At 40.0% G+C, this 27,741-nt stretch overlaps 1 protein-coding gene across 11 annotated transcripts in view; it reads right to left on the minus strand.

The window, feature by feature from the left end:
• The window catches only part of EPB41L3 (erythrocyte membrane protein band 4.1 like 3), a 179,427-nt gene that overhangs the window by 86,007 nt on the left and 65,679 nt on the right, over positions 1-27,741 (minus strand). For all 11 annotated transcript variants that reach the window (XM_037806294.1, XM_037806292.1, XM_037806301.1 and 8 more), the window contains one exon: positions 25,071-25,268. In XM_037806294.1, the coding sequence (XP_037662222.1) occupies positions 25,071-25,268 (198 nt within the window). The remainder of the gene's footprint in view (positions 1-25,070; positions 25,269-27,741) is intronic.

The raw sequence follows: 27,741 nt of genomic DNA on the forward strand, positions 1-27,741 counted from the left end.
TTTCATGACCAACATCCTTAAAGGAGAGTGATGTTTGCCTTGTGAACAAGTTCTTGTTACGCTTTTGTCTCTCATGAAATGGCAATATTATCCCTAGTTCTGCTATTAAAATATACAGAGTTCTGCATTAAGCCAACATGAGAAAAAGTGGCTTCTCAGGCAACCCTCAACTGACAAATCATTACTTAGTGCTTATTAAAGGTTTCACCAACAGAGAACTTTCCTGATGGCTATGTACAAATCTCCTCTTGGAATAAGTTAGCACAGAGCTAGTTCTCTCTGACAACTGGGCCAGGAGTAAACATGCTTCTTTTGACCATCTGACTTGTTTTATTGTGTGGACACTGGGATTCATGGGCTCCCATTCTCTGGCTGCTAGAGAGCTCAGGACCTGAGTTTTGCATACCAGCCTCATTTCTGGCTTCTTCCTCTCATTTTCTCTTGGTTCTGCTTTCTACTCATTTATTTTCATCTCATTATATTATGTGCATTTATTAAAACACCTTATATCTTTGCTAGAAAATGGTGAGGCATAAATGACAGAAGCCCAAAGTTAAAATACAATGTATTTTGCAACCAAGTACATTTCATTTTGTTTTTGTTTTTCTTTCCCCGTGACAACGCATTATTGATCACTGTACCACTACAGTAAACTCTGTGTGCCATGACATTCTTTTTTTGTTATTTGTTTGAGCCATGACAATTGGAGCAATAATTTTTCTAAGGATAGTAACTGGAGCATTTTACTTGCAGTAGTCATTGAAGACCATTCATGTGCTTTACAAGCTCAGCGTAATGGCTTTCCCTAAAGAATGTGGCAGCTCTTTAGGGACTTTATTTGCTGTTCCCATGGCATTCCATAAAAAATAATAAGTCTCTTTATTCCTTCCAGTTTTCCGAACACCATAACAAGAACCAATTCCCTGGGTTGGCTATACATCTGCACACCATCACTCACTTCTAAAAGCTGCAGTGGGAAAATGAGCATTCCTTAGTGTAAATAGGACTTAGAGATAGGAATCTCTTTCACCCGTCTTAGAAAATGACTCCAAATGTGCATACCAGTCAAACACAGCTGTCGGCCACACTGAACAAATACATTCCCACACAAAAAAGATATCTTGTTTGTTGACAAGAAAGAAACCCCTACTGATCAAAGCATTTCATGAATTAACATCAAATCTGGCCACTTTAATTGCCAATGGTGGCGTCATCGCTGACCTACATTGTCGGAAACACTCACTAAGCAACACTAATAAAGTAGGTCAATCTTAGCAAGAGAAGCAATAGAGAGACCTTAAATGTCATTCATCTTGAAATAAAATATCCATGATCGTCATCTGGCAGGGGAGTTTGGAAGTCAACTTTACTTATGCAAATGATGTGCTCCAACACAAAACTCCCAAAACACAGAGCCTGTGACCACTTCTAGAACAAACACATAAAAAGCTTAAATAGCTCCAGCTATTTAATACAACCCACACAGTTGAAGAGGACAAAGAATCCTGTGCTTCTTTGCTGTAAAGTAAGGGATACAGCACTAGATGCTCCTCTGCTGAGGACCAGAAGGAAGGTGAGGCCAGAGATGAGCTGGGGACAACGGGATAAAGAACATGGGGTCACCACAGCCCCACGCTGGAGCAATGCTGCAGCTGAGGATGAAGAGGTTCGCTTCTTCCAAAATCAAGATCAAATTTTATCATTCAAAGGTGAAGAGAAGCTTCTGAATAATACCACTCCTTTGCCTGGTGTGATGGTTAGGTTCATGTGTCAACTTGGCCAGGTGATAGCACCCAGGTGTCTGGTCAAGCAAGCACTAGCCTGACGGTTACTGCAAGGACATCTGTGGCTGGTTTATTAAATCGTCAGTCAATTGGCTGCAGCTGTGACTGATGACATCAATGACGGGTATATCTTCCACAATGAGAATGCAATCAGCTGGATTTAATCCAATCAGTTGAAGACTTTTAAGCGAGACAGATACAGGACCTTCACTTCTTCTTTGGCTAACCAGCGAAGCCATGAACTTCCTGAGGAGTTCACTGAAGTTGCCAGTTTGTTCCTGAGGAGTTCACAGAACATCTTCACTGGAGTTTCCAGTTTGCTGTCTGCCCTATGGAATTTGGACTTATGCATACCCAGTTACGTGAGCCACTTTTATAAAATCTTGTATTTATAAATATCTCTTGTTGATTCTGTTTCCCTAGAGAATGCTAACTAATAAGGCTGAAAACTACAATTCTGATACCTTAAAAATCACAATGATTCAGAACGCTCATGCAAAACTGTTCCTCATATTCATCTCAAGTTGCTCCAAGAAATCAGACATCAGTCATTCCACATAAGCAATGTAATGTTACGGTTCTTATCACTTCGTGTGATGGAAATTCTAATGTACAGAAGACAACAAAAAGCAAAATTAAGCAAATAAAAGGAGAAATGACAATGAGTAGAGAGAGGCACAGGAATCAAGCCTACCTCATGACAACACTTAAATATTTCTCTCTTCATGGCGCCTTACACAATCTCCACTTTCCTGTTTTCTACCTAATAGTGTGATGCCTTAAGTGGCATTTAGAAAATGATATTGGAAATGCTTGTCTATGTAGACTCTCTTTGAATTGCTTGAAGCAGACTCATTCAACCATAATCCCTATTCCAAGTTTCCCAGGGGGTCAGACACACCCTGTCCTTAAGCTGGGGATATGGCAAAAGGAGGCAGGTAGTGGGTATATGGCTGAATCTTAGAAGTGGGTATCTTAAAAAGCCCTCCCCAATTCCAACTTTAAATGTTAGCATTCCCCATAGCTCTGCTTTTGATACTCTTCTCTTCTTGCTTGTTCACTCATTACCTGCACAACCCCACTTGCCCCTGTATATGAGTCAGTATAAAAGATAATGGCTCCCATACAGTCTGCCAGTCTGAACTCTCCTCCACATGCCAAATAGTATATTCAATTATAATAGCAGTTTGGTTCTTTTATATTCCAGGCACTTTAAATTCAAAAGGTCTAAAATTAAATTCAGTATCTTCTTCCATGCACTTGCTTTTTTTTTTTTTGGTACATTCTATACCCATGAGTAGTACCACTCTCTATCTAGTTAGAAGTCTTCCCAACCCCGACATCCAATTAAGTCCTCTCAATTTCAGGATAGTTCTTTAAAACCAATCCTCTTCTCTCTGTAACACTGCCACTGCCTTGGTTCTGGTCTTCAACATCTTTCAGCCAGCTCACTGCAAGAATGCCAACTAGTCTTCCTGTTTCTAGTGTCTTCCCCTTCAATTGCTATGTAAATGTAACAGAAGTATATTTTAAAACTACAAATGGGCGAAAAGGCTCCCCTGTGTAAAAAGCCCCATCACCTATTATATGGGCACAGTTCCAAGATGGCCCCAAGACTTCCTGTGCCTCCTTGGTGTACAAACTTGGCATAATCTTTGGTACTGTGACTAGGACAGATTTTATTCCCTTGATTAGGTGATGCTCTGTAGACAGAGATATTATCTGGGTGGGCCTAACCGAGTCACATGTGCCCTTTAAAAGCAGAGCATCTTCTCCAGCTGGTAGCAGAAGAAGTAGAGATCTGAAGGTGAGAAGGACTCAAGAAAAGCAGTTCTCTGTTGCCACGGTGGAGGGTCTCATGGCAAGGGGCTCACGGTGACTTTGCAGCTGCCAGTGGTCCCTGGCGGAAGGACAGCAAGACAGTGGGGAGCTCAGTCCTACACCCTGCGAGAGCATGGAAGTGGATCCCTCCCCAGTCCAGCCTCCAGCCTCAGCTTTATGAGACCCTGAGCAGAGGACCAACTAAAATGTGCCGAACTCTTGCCCCACCAAAACTGTGAGAACTAAGCACGTGTTGCTTTAAGCTTTACAGTAATTTGTTAGGCAGTGATAAAATCTACTCCACCTACATAACAGTATCGAAATTTGTGAGCCTGCAAGAACAGTCCTCGCCGACGGGCCCCCGGCTTTCCTCTCCAACCTCACCTCCTCTCACGTCTGCAGCTAACAATTCAAACACACTCAACACTCACATCTCCTTATGTGCCCCAAAGATGAAAGTTCTAAGCAGAATCAGGTAACTATCATGAGTGTAATTAGAGTCACTCTGGAAATAAATAAAAGAAAATAAGTGAACACCACTTGATTTTATGTTGCTTTAAATACCATGAAGGTGTGGTCAGCCAACATTTTCTAATAAATAATATCTACCTGCCAAATGGAGACTGGAGACCTTGCCATTTTCAACAATATGAACCACTGTTGGGGAATCTTTACTCCTAAGGAGTTTACTGCCAGGGAAAGATTTCCAGTCATTATTTTTTATACAGCAGTCCTGTTTCAAAACCAAGATCCTAACAGAAAAAGAAGAATCCAGGAAACATGCCTCAAACAGCCACTCCCAATTTACTTCGGGCAAGAAAGAAAATTCTCTGTAATAGCAGAGGATCTGTTCCAACATGAAAAGGAAGTGAGTTGGGTAGGTTTCCATCTCTTTCCTTCTTCCTAACTACTTCAGTTTTGTCCCTGGTTTCTTTATTAAGCTGCTGAGTAACACAGAACTCTTAACATTATCAGGTTAAAGAAGAGTCCTATCCTATGCTTTTTCCACAAGATCAAGTATAGGATGACCTGTATTTTTAAAGACACTTAAAATAAAAGTGAATTGTAAAAATCTCCTTCAAAAGCTCCATTCACTGTTACTAAGATAAGAAATTAGAAAATACAGCAATTTGAGGCTTAGTGCATTGAGAAAGAATGTTATGTACCAACTTCTGCAGGGAATAAAGATGGAGGAAAAGCTGGTAACTTCATCAGATGTGTTCTACGACAGATCTTCCTACATAATTTGATGGAGTTCATTATTTAAGCAAAGGAACGCTAGCCACCTTCTTGCTCATAACAGAACGTGAGTCAGCTGAGTAAAAGTGACAAGTTCTGAAAGCCAGAACTGGAGTGTGTATAAATTATTTTCTCAACACATCTAGGCTTTTTGAATACCTATTGATTTCTGACAAAAGAGCAACAGAACCATGCCTGCATCTTTTGTCTGATCTCAGCAGGTTCAACTGGGGAAGTGCAGGAAAAAGCAAATTTCCTATGTTTTCCAGGTCAGGTTCACAATCTGACAAACTTCTAGGTGAGTGTCTTTTTAATCTTCAATACCAACACGGTAAATACTTCCTGTTCTGATTTTATAAAACTGCTCAGTGTTTCCAAAACTACTAAATTAATGATTAGGTGAGGTGAAAATATTGATATTCTTCTTTCCAGGTTAAAACCTAGAAATGGAAAGTCAAAGTGAAATTCACTTTCTCACATTTAAGAAATAACTTTCCAGTGTCTGATACAACTGATAGTTGAGAACAGGTCTCTAAATAGTATGGAGACTATGCTCCCACAAATCACCACCATAGAGAGTATTTTATATTTATATTCTCACAAAGGTCTAAGAGATTATGTTTTATGGCATAAAAGTTCCATGAAATTAAGGAATCTATCAAATTTGCCAACCAGTGTAGTTCTGGCAAAGTCCCTGCATTTCCAGGTACTTAATATTCACTCTTTCTACTACTCACTGCCACACTGTGAGGTCTGTTTTTACATATGAGAAAACTGAGGATTTCAGGAGATGGATAACTCACAAATGACTGGCAAAGCCAAGTTGCCCCCAGGCTAACTCTGCTCTCACATTTAGACTTCCAAAGTTAATATTCCTAAATTCAAAATTCAGTTCTTTAAGAATCATCTGGGAAAACTTATTCTACTCTACAATCTGATTTTATTCCTGATAATTTCATAAAAATTCAGATAGTCAACTGTCAGGATATCGAGACATCATGCATTTTTTTAATGACTGGGTGTAAGTGATCCTTTTAGCTGAAATGCAATTGCCAGTTCTACAACTGGGTGAATGGACTTGATGTCAAATTAGCACTCAACATTTCCACTATTCTGTCTTTAACGTACCCCCAATATTTTGAGTAACACAGCATAAAAACCAACAGGGCAAGCTTTTCAGCAGAAGTCCCCAACCACTGAAGTTAAAATTATGTCAAACCTGAATCTAATCTTAAAATTAATTTCAAAATGCTGAAATGGCCCTTTGTTTGTTGGAATAACTTGTATTAGATGCTCTCAGCTTGTCTGACTGATGTGGAAAACCTTGAGAGAATAAGTAAATATAAGAAAAATGTAAAGCCTTGGCAGGAATGCCTAGCAATATTTTTTCATGTACCCATCACTCCAAATGAAGCTTGCATTCAAAGAACACTAAATACACTACCGCCCTTAAAATAAGTGCCCAAACTAGCTGCTGTAATTTATTAATTTAATACCAACAAATAATAGCCATGGCATATGCATAGCTAATAAAAAAGGAGGCAAGGAAGCTGTTCAATTTTCACCATGCAACATATTAGTAGAGTGCTTTCCCTTTTTCTTTCATCATGTTTCTTTCCATCTCCACCTGGATTATTTAATTGCCTTATCCAAACTGCAAACAAGACTGGTCTGAAATAGTACGAAGAAAGAGTATCCTTTTTGCTCTGCTGCAAATTCTGGCCAGATCACTGGCATGATAACACCACAAATGGCATTCAGAGGTAAATGCATTTTAGTGCCTCCTTTTACCTTAAAAACTTTTTCACTTTTTCAAACCAAGAGCACCAAATCCCTTCTGTGATAAAAGTTAAAAAAAGTCCTGCATCTTCATGTGCCAGTTGGACACTGGACTATATGAAGTACCTGCCCAGTAGGCTGAGGCTGAGCTCTGCCTGCTGCATTTGGGGTGAATATGTGAATACGAACGTGGTTGTGACCCCTACTTTGCAGAAAGGTTTCCTCTCACGTTTATACATGAGTTTCTCACTCTTCCCTTTCTAGATTGCAGCAGAAGGTTCCCAGCATTACACTATGCGTCTATGCATAGATTTGGGGGATTGTGCTAGAGTTCTTATTCTCCTCCAGCTCTAAGAACCTGTGATTCTCCTGGTCCTCAGGTATGTACTCAAAAAGAGGGACCCAGGTGTGGTTAACAGGTCACAGAATTTGGGGACAAGGTCAAGACACCTTCCTCTGAAACTGAAGCTAACAAAAAAGTGGTAGCAAATTCAAGACACTAACCACCAGGAGAAATCTTAGCTTTTCCAATCTCAAGCCTCATGCCAGTAGGCTGCTTCCTAAACTTCTGGAAGGGCCAAGAGTGCTTCCACGAGAAGAAAAGCATCAATTTAAATGCTAACTAACAGGAGATAAGCTATAATCTTGAAAATTATAACCTGTCTTTCCATGGGGAAGTGCTATAATTATGAAATAAACTGGCAATTGATCAGGAAAATTGAAAAAGAAGCTCTGGACGGTGGAAACTGTTTCTCTTGGGAAGGGGTGGCCAGGGTCCTCAGCACTACCTTTCCACTTTGAGCTGGATGGTGTAACTTTCTTAAATCCCTTCTCTTCTAAGGCCAAGAGTGGTCTCAGCCCTTGAAGCTTCCATAACCCCATTTGGAGAGCTTCTGGATCATCTCTCTCCAGCTGTTTTCCTCTTCTCCAACGGCGTTGCCTCCAAGCCCCAGTCTTCCACACAATGGCTCATTTTATGACAGTATGGCCAAATGAAGGATTTTTAAACATTAGTTTTAAGAAGTCTTGAGAGAATCTCATTCTTCCCCTTGACCTTCTCCTTCCCTTTCCGATGCAGTCCACTCATACCTCCGAGTCCATCTGTCCCGAGCAGGCCTGATTACTCCATTGCAGACTTGGGTCAGCTGCCCTGTTCATTAAGAGAGGCCCATTCGTGTCCCCTCAGATCCACTTCCAGGAGGTGTCAAAGCTTTCCAGGCACAGGAAGAGGGAGAGGAAAGAGAAGGGAGGCGAGAGATGGGGAAAAAGAAGGAGAGAAGCAGAGAAAGAGAACAGAAGAGGCAGACTTTGGCAGCAGCCTCTCTGCCTTCTACCGACCCCAAAATTACACATCTGACTAACAAAATAACCAATTTTGATGTTGAAAGCTTACAGATTTACAAATAGAGTAGATGATCAGTAATTTAATTTCTCTGGTTTGTTAAACAGTTTCTAAAGCAGATCTTTCTCCCTCTTCTTCCTTTTTCTTCCTATGATTGCTTGAGTCCATCCTGGAGGCAAACCCTGGATTTTGTTTAGTCCCTTCTGTTCAAGACTTTGAATGTTTTGAAGCACAGCGAAGTGACTCCTGGAGCCGAGGCTGGGAGCCCTGAGCTCCCTCCCTCTCTTCCTGCACAGGCTGTATGTTCTCAGACTCAGTGAAACCTTCTCGGGAACTATTTCCTCATCCATGAAACAAGGCAGTAGACAAGATTATTTCCAATGTCCCTTCCAGATCCAAGACTTTGTGACTCTGCGACTAAGACAATCCCACACTGAAGCCTGAAGTCTTAGATTCATTTGGCTTGCAGTGCCTGGAAGGTAACAGGCCCTCCAGAGATGTCTGTTGAGCAGTTAATGACCAATTTTTATATTAAAGCCCCCACAAAATTAGTAAAGCTCTTTGGCGTCGTTTAACGCATAGTAGGAAGACATATTCGTCTGTAGGTAAAAATTGTGGTGCACAAGAAAAAGGAATATGCATTAAGACAAATGATATTAAAACTCCAATGACTCATTCCCTTGATAAAAATATTTCCATGCCTACTATGTGCAAATTGATCAGAAATCTAGAAAACAGAAAGATTTTAGTGAGATGCTGGGCAGACAGGACACCTTGGGGTTTTTAGTGAAGCTGTAAGTAAGTATTGTCGCTTTAAGAGCTCCTCGCGCTGCCTTCCAGCATGGAGCTTGGAAATGGTCCACAGCAGCAGATGCTACCTTATTGGGACCATGGGGCCACATAAAAGGTGTGGGTGGGAGGGAGTGGTCTCCACCCAAAGGGCCAGATGATGTCCACCATTTCCCGTGGAAGGAAAGGAGGAGGGCCCTGGACTAAAGCACGGGGAACTTCCTTTTGTCCCTGGGGTCCAGGACTGAGCTGGGCTGGGGTCTGTGGAGCAGAAATGGTCATGAGCTGGCTCTTACCATGTGATACAGGGCTGGAAGACCAAGGGCTCTGGAGTGGGCCTTGGGTCTGCAACTTCTAAGAAGAGTCCCTGGAGTTGCAGGTGTGCTTTCTGTTAAATGGCAAACCTCAAGGACAGCCTAAACTCAGGTGTGCTTTGGGGAATCAGGGAAAGCCTGTTCTGCATCTGAAGAAGCAGCCAGGAGAGCACAGCGCCCTCTACCTGTGCCCAGGCAAAGGTGTCAGTGGCAACCACAGGTGGCTCATCACTATCTCACAAGGCCACACACACAGATAAGAGGATTCATAGGACTCGTTCCAGAGTGCACAGGCAAACTCCCAGAAATAAAGTTGGGGGAGATTCTGGAGGACGATCATTTCAAGCAAGTTGAACTAGACACAAAAAATAGAGTGCAACCTGAAATTGCAGTCACAGGATGATGAGATCTAGAAAATGTGAATTATTTTCAAACCTGGAAGACTGCTTCCTTCATTAAACAGAGGGAATGAATGTCTACTACGTGAAAAAGCAACTGTTGTACAAAATACTAAGATTAATAAGACACTGTCTTCTGGGACAGGTAAGATAACTCACATATTTGAAAGTGTTTTACTCTCTGCCTCAACTCAGAGTTGGAAAAGTTCATTTCACCCAAATCATCAACACAAACTGACCGTAAAACACAACGGTAATATGAAGAGTTGGAGGATAACAGCTAGGTAAAACCAAACCTAGTGTTCTGGCATTACGATATTAGAATATTAACATTTGGAAAATGGATCCCCTGCCAGGCCTTAAGAATGTGATAACTGGGGGTAAATATACAAAAAAAAAAAAAAAAAAAAAAAAAAAAAAAAATCCCAGAGATTTTTTTTACCCTTTATATGGACTCAATCATTCAAGTTCCAAAATTCACTGAGCTTCCAAAGCACAGCCTAGAGAACATTAATATACCAAGGGGTTTTCTGTTTTTATTTCTTGCCATTCCTGCTTACATTTAACCTTAATGTTGTTTGGACTGTTTGACAGGCCGTGTATACATTAATGCCAGAGCATTAAAGATTATTATTTTTTAAAAAATGACAACCAGGGGACTTGATTTAACAATTTTAGTAAAGAGGTTTTTCTTATAAAATCTCAGTGAGGACAAATCTGAATACCTTGGGAAGAATATGTAATGCTAACTATGTCAGGTAAATGACAAATTGCTTGTTAATAGTCCTTGTATCTAACTAGTCATGCCATCAGGAAACACAGTTAATTGATGCCCTTTGTCCTCCCAAGTCCCTGAGCTCCCAGGAAAGCTGCTGCTGCTTGACCAGATCACTGAGTTACAGCCCATGAAGGATGGTTTGATACAGTGAATCCTTCTGCTGAGCAGAGATCCATTTGGAATGGTGGAATACTATTAAGTAAGTAGAAATTCACCCAGTTATACTGAATCAAAAGCTCAGTGATTTGAACATACAAGGCCTCAAATATTTGTTGAACGAGCAAGACATGAATTGGTTTGAAGACATCTTGATTTTTTTTTATGTTTTACAATTATTTATCACTTCTTATAATCCAAGAAAGACAACAGGTGCTCTATTTTAATCATCTTTCTGGGTTATCATGATTCCAGTAACTCCCTCAGTCATGAACTTCCAAAGGAGTTGGAAAGTAGTTTAATTACATAACCTAGAGAAGTAGACCATTTAGACAAGGAATTTGTTTTTCCAGCCAAATCCCAGTATACAAAAGAGGCACGTGTTTTGGGCAGTTAATCGAATCACCAATGAGAGAAAGCATTGGGCAATTTTCAAAACAATCCCTTCCTTACCAATAGTCAGAATGTGACGAAAGCACAGTGAGGACATAACATAGTTTCATATCTCCTTACACTCTCTGGATCCTTAGAAGCTTCTCTGAGTAGAGTCAAGAAATGCTGCCTGGAGTCAGCTCTACACAATCTGTGCTTACTCTTGGTGTGGACCAGTCAGAATGCCTGGAACCCAGTGGGCCCATCTCGAGGGATCTGAGTTGTGTTTGGTCACAGGGCATCTGGACAGGGCTAACCCGGGGTCAGGCTTGAATGGTTTTACTGCTACACTGAAGGCGCTCTCTTTGATTTGCTCCAATTTGGACATAAACTTCTCTCCAGTGTTCATGGGCATTTCCCCCTGGAGTGCTAGTCCAGTCTGCATGTACCTGGGTCTGTCACTGTGGAATCAGCAGTATTTTTAGGGTCTAAGTAAAAGAAACTGAGGTTTCACATGGGGAGAGAGAACATATGCAAGGTAAACCCCACATCGCTTTTCCAGTAGTGCTCCAGACTCCTCCAGCAACAGGGTTCCCAGCAGAAAACATAAACCAAAATGAACCATTAAATGACTTCAACTTTTTTTTACATATGCAGCAGAGAACCTAATAGTATGAAATATGGACTCGAATTTCAGATCAAGTCTGACCTATTTTCTTAATACCAAATCACACTAGAGGAGAATGGTGCCCAAATAAAGCAGAAACTTCAAACTGGATGGTGCTTAGGACTATGTTGTGCTCTAACTGGTCAGACCCAAATCAGTTGGGCTAAATACTGAAGCAACAGGCTGAAAACAAATGTGATTAGCAGCATTCCTTCTACTGCATGTGACTGTGGCATTTTTGCTTATTTTATTTTAAAATTCATGTTACTTAATAAGTTAACAAATAAAAAGTTACATCCCTGTTTTTTTTTTTTTGATACCTTATTAAATGCAAAAAAAGTTATGCCTGTTTTTGTCTGTGCATTCTGTTCTCAATTTACCTACAATGATGTGTATGGGAGGTAGGGATTGGGAAAGCAATTCAGACTTTTCCAATTCAGAGTTTCTGTTTATTTTAAATTTGTCTGTCTCCTTTCCCCATGGATTTCACAGTAGGAAGGGGCATTTGGAGTCATCTGGACTGAGGTTCCATCAGAAGAACATAAATGTGCCCACAATTCTCACTGGAACCCTCCAATGATGGAGAGCACATCATCATGAGGTTGAGGGCAGGAACTGAAAAATATTCTTTTTTGCATATTTAAAATCAGACTACCTGTAATTTCTACCTTAATACTGATTTCTATACATAAAGAATGTTAGTACAACTTTCAATGAAAACCTTTCCAAATAACTGAAAACAGTCAATTTATCCTTTCCAAATATTATTTTTTCCATTTCCTATCTCTTTAACCATTCCTTAGGGAAAGGTTTCCAGATCATCTACCATCCTGTAAGTCTCTGTTGAATATGCTCAAGTCAGAGTTCACTGCTATTACTGAACAAGCATTATTAGACAGTTACCATTTATTAAAAATTTGCTACAGCCCAGAAAGTGTTTAAATAAATAATCTGCTTTAATCTTCTAAATAATGCCTGTTTTTGAGGCATCTTCACCCCTATTTTACTGTTGAGGAAACTAAGGTTCAGCAAGTTTAACGGACTTCTTTGAAACTGCACGGTTCCAAGTGAACAAAGTGGGTTTCAAACCCCAGCCTAGTGACTGCCACGTGCGGGCATCATGTGTGAACTAAACCCGGCTCCCCAGATGTGATTTCTCCAGCCTCAGGAATTGGGGACGACTTATTGCCTTCTGTAAACTGAACACTATACTTACATGGAAGCAGTTTCTGATTACAAGGACATAAAAACAAAAAACAAAAAACAAAAAACTTTTTAGTTTGAAATAATTTCAAACTTACAGAACAGTTGCAAAAAATAACACAAACCCCATACAGAGAACTCCAACATATCCCCATCCTTTCAGATACCCAGATCCACCAATATTAACATTTTTCTACTTTTGATATTTCACTCCTACTCTTTCCCTCTATCTCTCTCCATCCATCCATCTATCCATCTACCCACCCACCCATCCTCCATCTAACTATTTTCTGAACATTTGAGAGCAGGTTACACACGTAATACTCCTTGCACACATAATACTTCCATGTACATTTCCTATGAATAAGAATATTTACTAATGTAATCACCTCAACTGCAGTTATCAAGTTCAAGAAATTTAACATGGATATAAAGCTTAGATTCTGCATTCCAATTTTTTCTTACGTCCAATAATAACCTTTTGAGCCTTCTCTCCTCCACTCATAAAAACCATCTAGTATCATGTCATCAACTGTCATTATCTCTTGTGTTTTTTCCTTAATATTTTTAAATTATGGAAACACATATACAACATAATCTTCCCATCACATCCCCTTCCAAGCATACCATTCAGTGGGATTACTCAATTCACAATGTTTCAGTACCCTCACCACTATGTATTTCTAGAACTTTCCTTTCATCCCAAACAGAAATCCTACACTCATTTTGCATTCACTCCCCCATTGCCCCTGCCCCCCAATGGTAAGCGCTACTCTACTTTCTTTCTCTCAGTTTGCAAATCCTCTGATATTTTCTTTGTGGTTACCAGGGGCCTAGATTCAACATCCTAATTCTGTAACAATCTCATTTGCTTTGATACCAACTTAACAACTTCAATAGCACATGCATAAACTATGTTCCTACAACTATTAGTCCCCCCAAAACCTTTATGTAGTTTTTGCTATAAATTACGTATTTACACAGTATGACTCCAAACCACTGATTTATCATTACATTTTATGCATTTATCTATTAGATCCTATAGGAAGTAAAAAGTGGAACTACAGTTCAAAAATACAATAGTACTGGTAATTGTATTTACCCATTTTCTTTATTCAAGGTCTTTATTTCTTCATGTAGCGTCAGTCAACAGTCTAGTGTCCTTTCCTTTCACCTTTCAGAACTCTCGATAGCATTTCTTAAAGGGCTAATCTAGTGTTGACAAAGCATCTCAGTTTTTGTTTATCTGGGAAAGTCTCAATTCCTCTCTCATTTTTGAAAGACTGTTTTGCCAGACATAAAATTCTTGGTTGGGAATTTTTTGCTTCTAGCACTTTAAATATGTCATCCCACTGCCTTCTTGTCTCCATGGTTTCTGTAAGAAATCAGCACTTAATCTTATTGAGGCTTCCTTGTACACAACACGTTGCTTCTCTCTCGTGGCTTTCAAAATTGTCTCTTCATCTTTAGCATTCAAGAGTTTAATTATAATGGCACAGTGTGGATCTATTTGGATTTATTCTGTTTAGAATTCATTGAGCATCTTGGGTGTGTCTATTCATGTCTTTCATTAAATTTGGGACTTTTCACCATTATTTCTTCAACTATTCTCTCTGACTCTTTCTCTCTTTGTGGGACTCTCAAAATGTGTACACTGGTACACTTGGTGGTATCCCATAGATTTCTCAGGCTTTGTTCACTTTTCTTCATTCTTTCCTCTTTCTGCTCCTCAGACTGATTCCAATTGCCTTATCTTCAAGTTCACTGATTCTTTCTTCTGCCAGCTCCAATCTGCTGTTGAAGTTTTCATTCCTGTTGCTGACGTCTTCAGCTCTGTTTGGTCCCTTTTCACAATTTCCATCTCTCTACTGATACTCTCTTTGTAGTCATCTATCATTTTTATGATTTCCTTTATGCTTTGTGCATATATTCCATTAGCTCTTTGAGCACATTTAGGATCTTTTTTTTTTTTTTTTTTTTTTTTTTTTTTTTTCTGGAGGAGAAAAGAATTTATTGACAATCTTGCAAGATAGGGCGTCCAGCCAAACACATGGAAGGCTGGCGCGCCAGAGGAAGAGAATGGCGATGTTTAAATCTCCTACTCCTAATTCGCAAGTCCCTCCCCTGTTTCCCCATTGACTGGGTACTACAGAGGTTACAGCCTATCCGAGAACACTAACTAATTCATCTTTTGAGATTTTAATTTGTACAGCCAATCCCAGAGAGCCAACTAGCTCATTATTGAGATTTTGAACTGATTAGCCAATCCCCCCCCAAATTTTTATTTTTTTGCTGTGAGTTCCCGCCTCTGATACTACCTCATGTCTCTTTACATCAGGCAGATTCTCTCTTCTCTTTGTCTGGGGCTTGTTTAAACTGGTTTTGCCTCCATTTCCCTTATTCCATGCTGTCTCTATGTGAAAACGAAACTTATTCCTTTCTTACAGATTCCCTCCTCTTTTTTTTTTTTAAACACTTTTAGTTTTCACATTTTAGATTCTCAAATTTGCTAAGGGCTTTTTTACATTCCTCATCATAGGGATCTTTCTTATTTTTTTATTCTAGTGGTTTTAATGGGTTTTTGAACTAGCCTTTGAGCACACGGGATTATGTAGCACCCAGCTGTTATAAACATTTTGGCTGGAATGATAAGGAAAATTAAAATAGATGTTGCAATTCCTTTCCATTTCTCGAACCAATTTTCCAACCATTCTATGAGTGGGTTGTTAATGCTAGAATTCTTTTCTAGTTTCTGAAATAAGGCTGTTAAGCCTTGTAGGGCTTTGGTGATAGTTCCATTAGGTGCAGTATTATTGGGGATGAATGTGCGACAATTTCCCCCAACTATAGCACAGACGCCTCCTTTTTCAGCTAGCATCATGTCTAGGGCCATTCTGTTTTCCCATGCGATTCGGCTAGTGGCATCTAACTGTTCTGCTATTTCTTTAATGACATTCCTGGTATAGTTGATAAATTTTAGCTGATGATTGACATTTTTATTGATGGTGACCCACCAGAATAAGGACGATTTAAATTTTGCAGCTAATTGATTTTTAGCTTTAAACTTATTAGGAACTTTCTGGGGAACCCCTATACTATCTACAAACATTTTTTTATTGAAGGAACTAGGTACACTTTGTACATTTTTCTTTTCTCCTTTGCCTTGGGTTGGTACTTTATTACTTTCAAATGCCAGGGTAAATGAGATAGCCAATTGAACCAGAGCACAGGTTTCTCCCCACCTTTCAGGTAGTGTTGGCCAGAGGATGCCCTTCCCACAGTACCACCAGAGGTCTGCTCGGGGTATAGTTAGGCTGGAGAAGTTGCCAGTACTATCCTTGCTCACATTCCACACCTGTGTACACAAAGCCATGGTACCAAGATCCGGGAGCCCTTCTTCCCATCTGGAGAGACAGGCAGAGTGGTTTCCGGGACCAAGGTGAGACGCTGGTATGGCTTTGACACTTCCCTCCTGGACTGGAGGGAAAAGGGAGGACAACGTACTACAACTTTTACCAGGAGTAGCATTTTGAAAGAGGAGTGTTATACATTTAAACTCCCTTTCATGCTTTTTCATCCCCAAGGGGAAGGGCATAATCTGAACAGTGGGTTGTTTGGTTGTACAAGCATAACAGTCACTTCTGTTTAGACTCTGGATGGTATGTTTGCCCCATTCTACCCAGGCATTTGTATTTCCATAACCTGTCTCTATTTCTGTGGTTTGCTTTAAGTCTTTGGTCTTAAGTATTCTAATGACCTTGGGGTCAATTTGTACTGGAGAGTTAAATTCCAGCCAAGTTTCCCTTAATGGTTTTTCCTCCAACCTGGGTAAGACCCATCCCTCATACTGTGTGGTCCACCAAGCAGTGTTTCAAGAATAACAGGGGTTAGGTGTCTCATAAGTTATACTCTCAAATGTTCGCCCCCCAACAATCTTGCTTTCTATTTGAACAGTCTGCTTACATAAATGCTTATATTCCTCCCTCAGTTGTTGCTGATGTTTTAGATTTTTACAGCTCATTACTTGACAAACATCAAATTGTACAGTTTGAGACTTTAAGCCTTTGACTACACTTATAACCAGCTTAGCAGAACCTGTTACTCCTTGAATATAGAACATTATGATCAGCATAAGCAATTTCATCATTAAGCTATACACAGAGCACAATGCAAACATAGGGTTTAATCCAGCCCTTTCTCCCTTCTAATATGTTCCTTTAACTGTTGCCTATTTAAAGTGATCCTTAGGGGATCTGAGGTAGGAGTCACTTTCCAGGATTCAGGTTGAGTTGCTGGATACTTATCGTCTGGTTCAGGCACCGGTCCCTTCACTTGTGTGTAATGAGTCCAGCCTCTTTCTGCCATTCGGACTGCCGTCTCAGTTGTCAGCAAGACTTGATAGGGTCCTTCCCAGATCGGTTGAAGTTTGGATTCTTTTCACAACTGGATCAGAACCCAGCTGCCAGGCTGATGTCGATGGGCAGCAAATTCAAGAGGCGGGGTCTGAGCCAGCAGTCCACGGTGCCCTTTTCATGCATGTGGGCCACTTCACTCTTCCAGCCTGAGACCACTTGACTTCAGACTTCAACTTTCATCGTTCTTGGTCCGTGCACGGAGTTGCCTGGTTAACCAGAGGCAGGCCTTTTCTTTTCCCCCTTTTCTCATCCACAACCGGCAGATCCAAGCATCTGGTCTCCGGCCCTTTAGCTGCTGGAGATGGGCCCCCAATGGCGGAGTCCGAGACTGCTCAATCAGCGGGGCGCGCCTTCCCTTTGTCCACCTCGGGGGTCCCCCTCCGAAGCTTTGGATCCCGGACGAGCCCCCAAGTTGTCGGAAATAAAGTGGTACCTGTAAGGGAATAAACGCTCTCTCGGTTCTGGAGGAGAAAAGAATTTATTTACAATCTTGCAAGATAGGGCGTCCAGCCAAACACATGGAAGGCTGGCGCCAGGATCTTTTTTAAAAGTGTTTGTCTGGAATGTCCCATATATGATTGTCTTCACCAATAGTTTCTTTTGCTTTAATCTTCTCCTTTGCTTGGGCCATTCTTCCTGTTTGTTTGTTGAAACCTGGATATTTTGATATCTTAGTGTGTTATCACTAGAATTTAAGTCTCTGAGACATCTGTTTCTTAAGTGTGTATCTAGCTAGTGTTATAACAGAGCTTTTCTTGCATGCCAGGAGCTAACAACAACAAAAAAAGAGAAGGTGGAAATAAAGGAAAACACCTTTACCAGTCTCCACATCTTGACCAGGGCTAGTGTTCTCCTTTGGGGCTTATCTATACAATGAGTTTAGAGAATAGCTCTAGGACAAAGAGAAGGGGACTCCCTGGTCCTTTCTGAGCATCCCTCTCGTCTTGGGCTGCATGTGTGGCCCTAGCAATTCCCCCATTTACTTGGTTCTGAATGTTTCCTCTTTTCTAGAAAACAGTCTGCTCATGGTTCAGGCACTGCACTCTGTGTCCTACAGCCAGCAGTCCCTTGTCCCAGGCATCTCGACTTGACTATTGTCCCACAGCCTTCCTGTAGGAGCTCTCTGTGAGGTGCCTTCTGCACACAGGTTAAGTTCTGGGACAGTGTGTCCCACAGGCCACCACTAGATAGGGTGGGCCAGACCTAGATGCTCTCAGAAATGTGCACAAGGGTGACTCAGTTCCCTCTGGAACTGGGAATGTGGGTCGGTTCTGCGCTGAGCTGGTGATGGGTGGGACAGGCCCAGACAGGGCGTCTTGAGATCCCGCTGCTTTTAAGTGGCCTTTTTCTAGTTGGTGCTTACCGTGTTACTGTAATCCTTTACCTGTTTTCTGGAGCTTTTAGAAAGATGTTTCTGCCAGTTCTTAGTGGCTGTTCAAAGCCTCTGTGGCGAGATGGAGTCCTAGAGTGTCTCACTCCACTATCTTGATTGACAAGGACATTTTGGTCGGGTACACTGCACTGCTAGTTCATGCTGAGTCTGTCATCAACTTGAATCCAAGGATGAATTTTACCCATTCTGATATTAAGTATGATGACCCCTTTCCCCAGATACTCTTCTATTTTGCACTGCTCCTTAAGAATAGAGTGAAGTTTCATCTCGATTCCTATTAAATGTTATCTTACTAGCTCTGGCTCAGGGTTACACACTGTCCACTTCACAATAAAACTAGATTCTGACACATCAGTATCTTTCAAAGCTGCATATACACACTTAAGAAATTAAGCTGTATTTTGTGTGTGTGTGTCTTCATCCAAGTCTTTGATAAAACTGCAGTTAGAGGAGAAAAAAGACTGAAGGACGTCTCTGTATTGCAACTACTATATCCCACGTACCTTGCCAGGCAAGCTTTACTTTCCATAACTGGTATCATAAAAACAAATGGCAGAGGGAGAACCTAAAATGGCGGCTAGGTAAGACAGGGCAAAAAAACACCTCCGTGAAAAATACTAGATAAAAATCAGAAAGTGATCCAGAACACCAGTTCCAGCGATGCACCAGCCAGACAAGGTCTGCTAAATCCACAGGGACCGTGCATTTGGTGAAACCAAGAGTCGGCATTCTGAAACGAGTGAGTGAGCCAGCTGAAAGTCTGGCAGCCACACTACGGCATGGGGAAACTGTGGGTTGGCGTTTGGAGACGGACTAGTTATTTAAAAAAAAAAAACAACAGATCCCGGGAGCGGCTGCAGATACGGCGGCGAGAACCGCACAGTGAAGCGCGGCAGGAGAGGGCCTTGCGAATGCCTCAATATCTGGCATGGAAGATAGCCCTTCCCGCACCCACTGCTAATTGTCTCGGAGCCAGGAGGGCAGAAGGGAGCCAAAAGGAGAAAGAAACCACACCCCTTGCAGCCATCTTCCCGGCGGTCTGGGGATGCTCCTGCCCAGGGCTGGAGCTACAGCCTAGAGCCACGCCAAGGGTCCCAGTGTGAAGGGGAATGCTTCCCATAACACCATGCGCACGCCACAATATCGGCCGTGGACAGTGGCCTTTAGTGCACCCACAGCTAACTGTCCTGGAGCCGGGAAGGCGGAGCTGTGCGAAAAGGGGGAAATTAACATGCCCCATTCAGCCATCTTTACAGCAGGCTGGGAACGCCCCTGCATGACCCAGCAGCCCAGGGCTTCCCTGGAGGGCCGGCACACACTTGTGATGTGGCACAGCCTTCCCTCAGCAGAGGTCCTGGAAGAGCACGGTTGGGAAGGGGGACCTGCTCGGAAATCCCGGGGACCCTATGCCAATACCAAGGACTTGTGGGTCACAGGTAGAGACAATCTGTGGCGAGACTGAAATGAAGGTTTAGACTCTTGCAACAGCCTTAAATCTCCAGGAATACCTGGGAGGTTTGATTATTAAAGCTGCCCTGCCTCCCTAACCGCTCAGACACACGCCCCACATTCAGAGCGGACAGCACCAACAATACACCCAAACTTGGTGCACCAACTGAACCCCACAAGAATCAGATTTCCACACACCACAAAGACAAAGTTGGGGAGAACTGACTTGAGGGGAATAGGTGACTCATGGACTGCATCTGCTGATTAGTTAGAGAACGTGTACGCCACCAAGCTGTAGATCTGACAAATTATAGACTGGTGTTTTTCATATCCTGAAAGAACCCTATCAAGTAAAGCAAATGCCAGGAGGCCAAAAAACAACAGAAAATTTTAAAGCATATGATAAAACCAGATGATACGGAGAACCCAAACCCAAACACCCAAATCAAAACATCAGAGGACACACAGTATTTGGAGAAATTAATGAAAGAACTAAAGACAATGAAAGCATGGCACAGGATATAAAGGACATGAAGAAGACCCTAGAAGAGCATAAAGAAGAGCATAAAAAAATAGATGATCTTATGTAAATAAAAGAAACTGTTGAACAAATTAAAAAGATTCTGGATACTCATAGTACAAGACTAGAGGAAGCTGAACAATGACTCAGCGTCCTTGAGGACCACAAAATGGAAAATGAAAGAACAAAAGAAAGAATGGGGAAAAAAATCAAAATAATTGAAATGGATCTCAGGGATATGATAGATAAAATAAGACGTCCAAAGTTAAGACTCATTGGTGTCCCAGAAGGGGAAGAGAAGGGTAAAGGTCTAGGAAGAGTATTGAAAGAAATTCTTGGGGAAAACTTCCCCAACCTTCTACACAATATAAATACACAAAGCATAAATGCCCAGCAAACTCCACATAGAATAAATCCAAAAAAACCCACTCCAAGATATATTCTGATCAGACTGTCAAATACTGAAGAGAAGGAGCAAGTTCTGAAAGCAGCAAGAGAAAAGCAATTCACCACATACAAAGGAAACAACAGAAGACTAAGTAGTGACTACTCAGCAGCCACCATGGAGGCAAGAAGGCAGTGGCATGACATATTTAAAATTCTGAGAGAGAAAAATCTCCAACCAAGAATTCTTTATCCAGCAAAACTCTCCTTAAAATTTGAGGGAGACCTTAAATTTTTCAGAGACAAACAAATGCTGAAAGATTTTGCTAATAAAAGACCTGCCCTACTTCAGATACTAAAGGGAGCCCTATCGACAGAGAAACAAAGAAAGGAGAGAGAGATTTAGAGAAATTTAACAGACATATATAGAACCTTACATCCCAAATCACCAGGACACACATTCTTCTCTAGTGATCATGGATCTTTCTCCAGAATAGACCATAGAGACTGGGACATAAAACAAGCCTCAATAAATTTAAAAAAATTGAATTTATTCAAAGCACATTCTCTGACAATGGAATACAAATAGAAGTCAATAACCATCAGAGACTTAGAAAATTCACAAATACCTGGAGGTTAAAAATGAGGGGTAGATGAAAACATTTCTGGATAATCAAAAGCTGAGAGACTTCATCACCAGTAGATCAGTCCTATAAGGGAATTGTGCAGGCTGAAAGGAAGAGACACTAAACAATTGACTGAAACCACATGAAGAAATAAAGATTTCCAGTAAAGATCACATGGTAAATATAAACCCCAATACTACTGTATTTTTGATTTGTAACTGCACTATTTACTTCTTACAGGATCTAAAATACATAAACTGCAATGATAAATCAGTGGTTTTGGACTCAATGTAAAATATGTAATTTTTGACAAGAACTACGTAAAGGTGGGGGAATGGAGGAGTATAGCAACATAGTTTATGTGTCCTATTGAAGTTAACTTGGTAGCAAAAAAAAAAAACAAGATTGTTATAGATTTAAGATGTTAAATTTGAGCCCCACGGTAAACACAAAGAAAGTATCAAAGAATATGACCATAGAGATGAAAAGTAGAGTATGGGTTACGAGAAGTGGGGGAAGGGGCAATGGGGAGTTAAGAAATGAGTGTAGGGTTTCTGTTTGGGGTGAAGGGAAATTTCTAGTAATGGATGGTGGGAAGTTGATGGCATTGCAACATTCTGAATGTGATTAATCCCGCTAATGGAATGCTAGGGAGGGGTTGGAATGGGAAGATTTAGGCTGTATATATGTTTCCACAATTGGGGGAAAAAAAAAAAGTCTAAATAGATAATGACAATTAAATGCCAAGGAAGATCCTGGATGGGATCTGAGGATAGAGGAGAGGAGGCTCAAAGGGACACAGCTGGGACATAAAAAAAGGAAACATAGAATGTAAGCTTTGTAACAATGTTGAATTTCTTGAACTTCTTAGCTGCGCTTAATGTGATTGCATAAAAGAATGTTCTTGTTCATGGGAAATGTATACGTGAATTATATTGTTTGTTCAAGGATGTGTGCAGCTTGCTCTCATATATTCAGAAGACAGAGCAATAGATGATGGATGATAGGGAGGGAGGGAGGGAAAGAAAGAAATGGTGGTGTGACAGGATGTTAAAGTTGGTGGATGGGGTTATCAGGGAGGGGGGTTGGGGTATGCTGGAGTTCTGTGTATGGGGTTTGTATTGTTTTTGCAACTGTTCCTGTAAGTTTGAATTTATTTCAAATTAAATTTTTAAAAAATAGCATTTTGAATACGCTTTTTCAACTAGTATGTCATTGCCACCTAAGAGTCATGCCACTAATTCATCATCCATTATTCTTATTCCACCAATCATCTACATGTAAATCCATTGAACTTTATCAAGTCCAAATTTCCCCATCTTCCCTACAAAGGTATCAATAGTGAATATATTTCTCCTCTACCAAGTTTGTTGCAAAACTAAAAATATTCTGCAAGCAAAGGTTTCATATTCCAGAAAAAGGTTACTCCTAAGAATCTGCCAAATTTATCAAAATACTTTATCATAAAGGAAGATTACTGATAATGCCATGCCACTCAAAATGTTCAATGAAGCATTAAAAATAACACTGAATTGTATCCAAAATCAATTATAAAAATTCTGTACCCAACAGCACAGTAATTATCTATAATATGTTTGAAGCACAGGATATAGATTTAAGTTTGACAAAAAAAAGTCAATACTATACACACCATGGGCTGCCCTGGGGTGTTTATTGTCCCCACATGAAATGCTGTAAACTTTCTTCTAGACTCTTCTTTAAAAACTCTGGCTGTCATGACTAGAAATTGGCAGATAGCCCTATTTATCCCATTACATAAATAAAATCAATTGGAAGACTCTCCTCAAAGTTAAGGAAAAAAACCTTAGATCAATCCTTCCTGAAAGTAGACCCACCCTGGAAAAATACAATCTAAGCTTCATAGAAAAAAACCCAGTTAGGGTGACTGTTGTCTTTTAATCGCTCTTGAGGTAACTGTAATATATATATATTCTTTGTAACAGATTCACATATATAAAGGTAGAAAGAAAAAAGTAAAAAGCATGGGGAGTACCACTACACAGAGATACCCAAAAGATATATATATATATATGTGAAAAAATATATATATTTAATGGGTCTTACTATACATGTTGAACTATATCTTGCTTTTTCAGTTTGAACCAAAAATTTACAAAGGAAATAGAGTCCAGAAACAATAAATATATTCAAATTAAAAAAAAAAACCAATTAGAAGTACACTATTGTATCTCTCTATTCACAGAATAAATGTCAAAATCAATAATTGCAAATTTTGTGCTAAGAAATGAGCCAAAGACAGAGTCAACAGAATGCAAGTAATCGGTGCTTGTCGAGCCTTAGGTTTGGAATATGTATTTTAACCCTTATAGCAGTCCATCGATATTTGTTAAGGTTTATTAAGCCATAAGATGACTAAGATTTTCCATAAATTAGTAGATGGCAGAACAATTTTTGATCTGAAAATTTATTTTCAAAAAATGATAGTTTTTACATGTTCCTGCAGGCTGTAATAATTTACTAACATGCCCCATTCCCACCCTAAATGACATCATGAAATGAATGGAGTCTTCTTGTTCCAAAAAGAGCATCTGGTGCATCATGCAAAATATAAGAGATACAATGTTACAATGTTACAAGGTTGTAAGACCCAGGAAGCAGAAGGAATGAACTTGGACCGTGGGAAATCAGCCAGGCTGGGTGCAGGATGCGCCTCGAGTCAAGAGGAATAAAAGTGAGTGACCACACACACACACAGGTGCACTGTCCACACCTGCAGTGACTGAGTGAGAAGCACAGAACAACCAGCATAAGACGTTAAGTTGGGTAAGTAGTGCGGTAAGAGGGGGCTGGCTCTGACTGATGTCATGACAAAGGGCAGAGAGCTGGAGGTAGGAAGGAGGAGATCTTTGGATGGAAAACTCCAACTATGAAACTCAGTCACCTTCAAAAAAGCAGGCTGCTCCTTTCCAGCTACTGGAGAGAAGGCACTGCAGGTGGTTCGTGTGGCTTGAGTTCACGCTCTGCCTTTATTTTCCATGATACTCAGAGAACCCAAAAACCACCTTCTCCATAACTACTATCAGCCTGCATTGTCCTCATTTTTTAACCTGGCCTCCCAAACCATCTCTGACAAAAGTTTTCAGTCAACTGCCCCTTCCTTGAGAGGAATTTTACTTCACTTAACAAAAAGAACAAAAGACAGTATATCTTTTTACACTAGAGCTGCAGTGTTCACCACGATGTGCACTTTCCATGTTATTCATTGTCTGAGGCGAAAAAGAACATTCACAGTTCAAATGATCTCATCACTCCTTGAAAATTTACAAGTTTCTACCAAGTAACAAATTCAAAGAGAAAAGGTAAAATTCTATTCAAATAGAAAGATACGATTCATTTAAATAATAGCTCACAGTCAGAATATTAAAGAAAACTTGATTTTAAAGCCTCCAAATCCTACTGAAGAAGTGTTAGAAATTTCATTTTTTTTTTGAAAAAAATAAGATTACATTTTATTTTTGATTTTAACATTTTGGGAAATGATAAGTATTGTTAGTAATTTGATCCCATATTATGGGAGTAATTTTCCAGAGTTCTAGAAAGCTTAGAGGCATGTTTAATTATACACCTGTAAAATTATACACATGTAAAAATACACCTACCTCTACATCACAGGTATATTCTGATCCATCCAGAAGTACCACTTTGCACTGCATGCTTTTAGGCTTTTTGGCAATCTTTAACGGCGATCGAGATAATTTACTGCTATATGATTTCTGAGAAAGTTTATCGTCTTCAAATTGCTGATATTCGAGCTGCTTTGCAGCTTCTGCTGCAAACTCCTGTTCCTTGTCAGCGACCTGTGAAGAGCAAACAATGAACAGTTTTCACTGCAAGACAGGAAATAAATATTGCATTGCTCAAGCACTAACAGAACCCCACAGAAACAGGCGTTTCTATTTCCTAGACAATGAGCTATGTTCGCATTAGGTTGTGAAGAATGAAAATGCACATGTAGATATAGAGAATGCTAACAGTTTCACCTAAACAACTTCTGCCATTTAAATGTACCAATGGGGGTCTTATTTTAGTTTGACATAAGGATTTAACTTAGAAGCACTAAGTTAGCAAATGCCCTCAGGTTTCAATAGACAAAGAAGGATACAATTTGACTCGACTTTTTAAAAGGTTACTAGGCAGTATAGGCCTCTAAAATAAATCATCTAGTTTTATCTAATGTACTCTGTTTTCTTAATTCACTGAAGCCTTTTAAATTCCACGAAATGTTACAACCACCCACAAGCTACCTTAAAAACTCTAAGGCCAAGAGAAGCTTCAAGTATTAATCTTCTTAGCAATTTGACAACTGTTAAAATATTTGATTTAGCACTGAATCAATTCCATGAAGTCAGTAGTACTGAAATTCATTACAAAGTAATCCCTAAATCTGCTTCCTTTCATGGTAATGAGCCAGTGTAAGAACAGACCAAATCTGTCCAAAAGCTTTAATCTTCTTTCAAATCAAAATGGTGTGGTCCAGGCTAGACTCAATTGCACAGGACATCCTATGTAAGAATAAAATTCTCCCTTAAACCAATCCCCTCTGAAAGCACTGTTCTCTACCTGTTTTTCTTCTGCAACCCTCTTTTATTTATTAAATGGCCACAGCTGGTAGCAGCTGCAAATTCAATCCACAGGACAGACTAACTTTTCCACCAGTCTTCAAATATGCACTGACAACCAGCGATATATACCAAAATTCTATTTAGCACCCTTGAGTAAGCATGAAATTTCCTCTCTTATGAACATCTCCTCTCAGCCTGACAGCTAGAAATACATGGGCTTGAGATTAAAGACTTGGTGTTCACAGTTTGTCATTTCAACTCTTTTTTATTAGCATCTGCAATTTTACAATACACTAATGGAATCATGGAGCTGTTTTTTGGTGTATTTGTTTTGGATTTTAGGTACAGACTTCTGCTGTTACAATGGCATTTTTTTTTTCTTGTTTTTCATCCAGAAAGGTTATCAATACAGTCCTTTCTTCTACTACTTTGCCCAGGAATTCAGGCAAAGCCTTGAGAAATTCTTAAAAGAGATGATATGCTGGGCTTGTAAGAAGAAACCAAGAAAATAATGAAGAACCAACTTCTAAGGCCAAAATATTTGAAAAGGCAAGCCTCAGTAAAACAAACAAAAGAAAACTCACTGACAACTTGGTCCAACTTCCTTCGATCCCAAGTCTTTTCATATCAAAGCATGAAAATAAAATGCACGAAAAAATCATAAAACTGTCATTAATTTTGGCCTTGAGGTAGTTTAAGGAGAAGTTTGGTAACTTTGGAATTTTATGTCAGTAACCATAACAACCTTAACATTTGTTAAAGTGCTTTATAATTTGCCTAAGATTTTTGAACATTAAATTTAAATCTATCATCTCATCATAGGCAAGGTCACTATAAGCCACATTTTAATTTACCTTTTACCTGGAATGAACTTTTCCTGTGTATTAGGGAAGATGAAATTTCACTTTCATCAGTAAAATACAAGTATCTATATGAGAATAAACTTCCTGAGTTAATTCAATGTCAATTCCAGAGGCATCTTAAACCACCATCGTCCAAAGGGCAGGTCTTGGTTCTGGGAATGTTTGAAACACGAACAGATCATGGAGGCTCTTAAACACAATTGTTAAAACTTCTTTAACCACTCTGTAAGAGTAGACCACACACCTCAAATGAAATGTCAAATGTAGTCTGTGTGGTAGGTGTTATCACCCTCATCGGCAGGTGAGGAGAGACAGGTAGCCAGATCACAAAAGACTTTCTCAATGCTGTAAATCCTAGTAAACTGGAATTCAAATCCAGCCAAAGCCCAGGCTTTAATCATCGCTACATTTCAAAACACACTTACTTTTGCCACAAGCATTCATAGCTTCCTAGTATAAGTCAAAGAGCTTTCTAGTACAAGCAGCTTAGGAAATTGTCTTTTCTGAACTCCTCATTTTGTAGCTGAGGAAGTTGAGGACTTGAATGTCTCAGCATCCAGGAATTTCCCTCTAACGGCTTCTTATTCACTTGTTATGTTTCAAGCATTACCCCAGGAGAGAAAGGAAGCATATTTCATCATATCTGGGTATAGATACTCATCCTTCTCTACAACTACCCCACTTCCATGTTATTTCATTTTAGAGCCAAGAAGAAACAATGGAGAAAAATTTTGAAGATTAAAAAAACAAACATTTCCATGTCACTCCTCCAGGAAAAGAAAAGAAAAGATAAAGGAAATCATGAGATGACAATAGCTTCTCTAGATGCCGTTTTAAGGTTGGGA

This window comes from Choloepus didactylus, chromosome 16 (genome assembly GCF_015220235.1).
Source record: "Choloepus didactylus isolate mChoDid1 chromosome 16, mChoDid1.pri, whole genome shotgun sequence".
In the NCBI taxonomy this organism is placed as follows: Eukaryota; Metazoa; Chordata; class Mammalia; order Pilosa; family Megalonychidae; genus Choloepus; species Choloepus didactylus.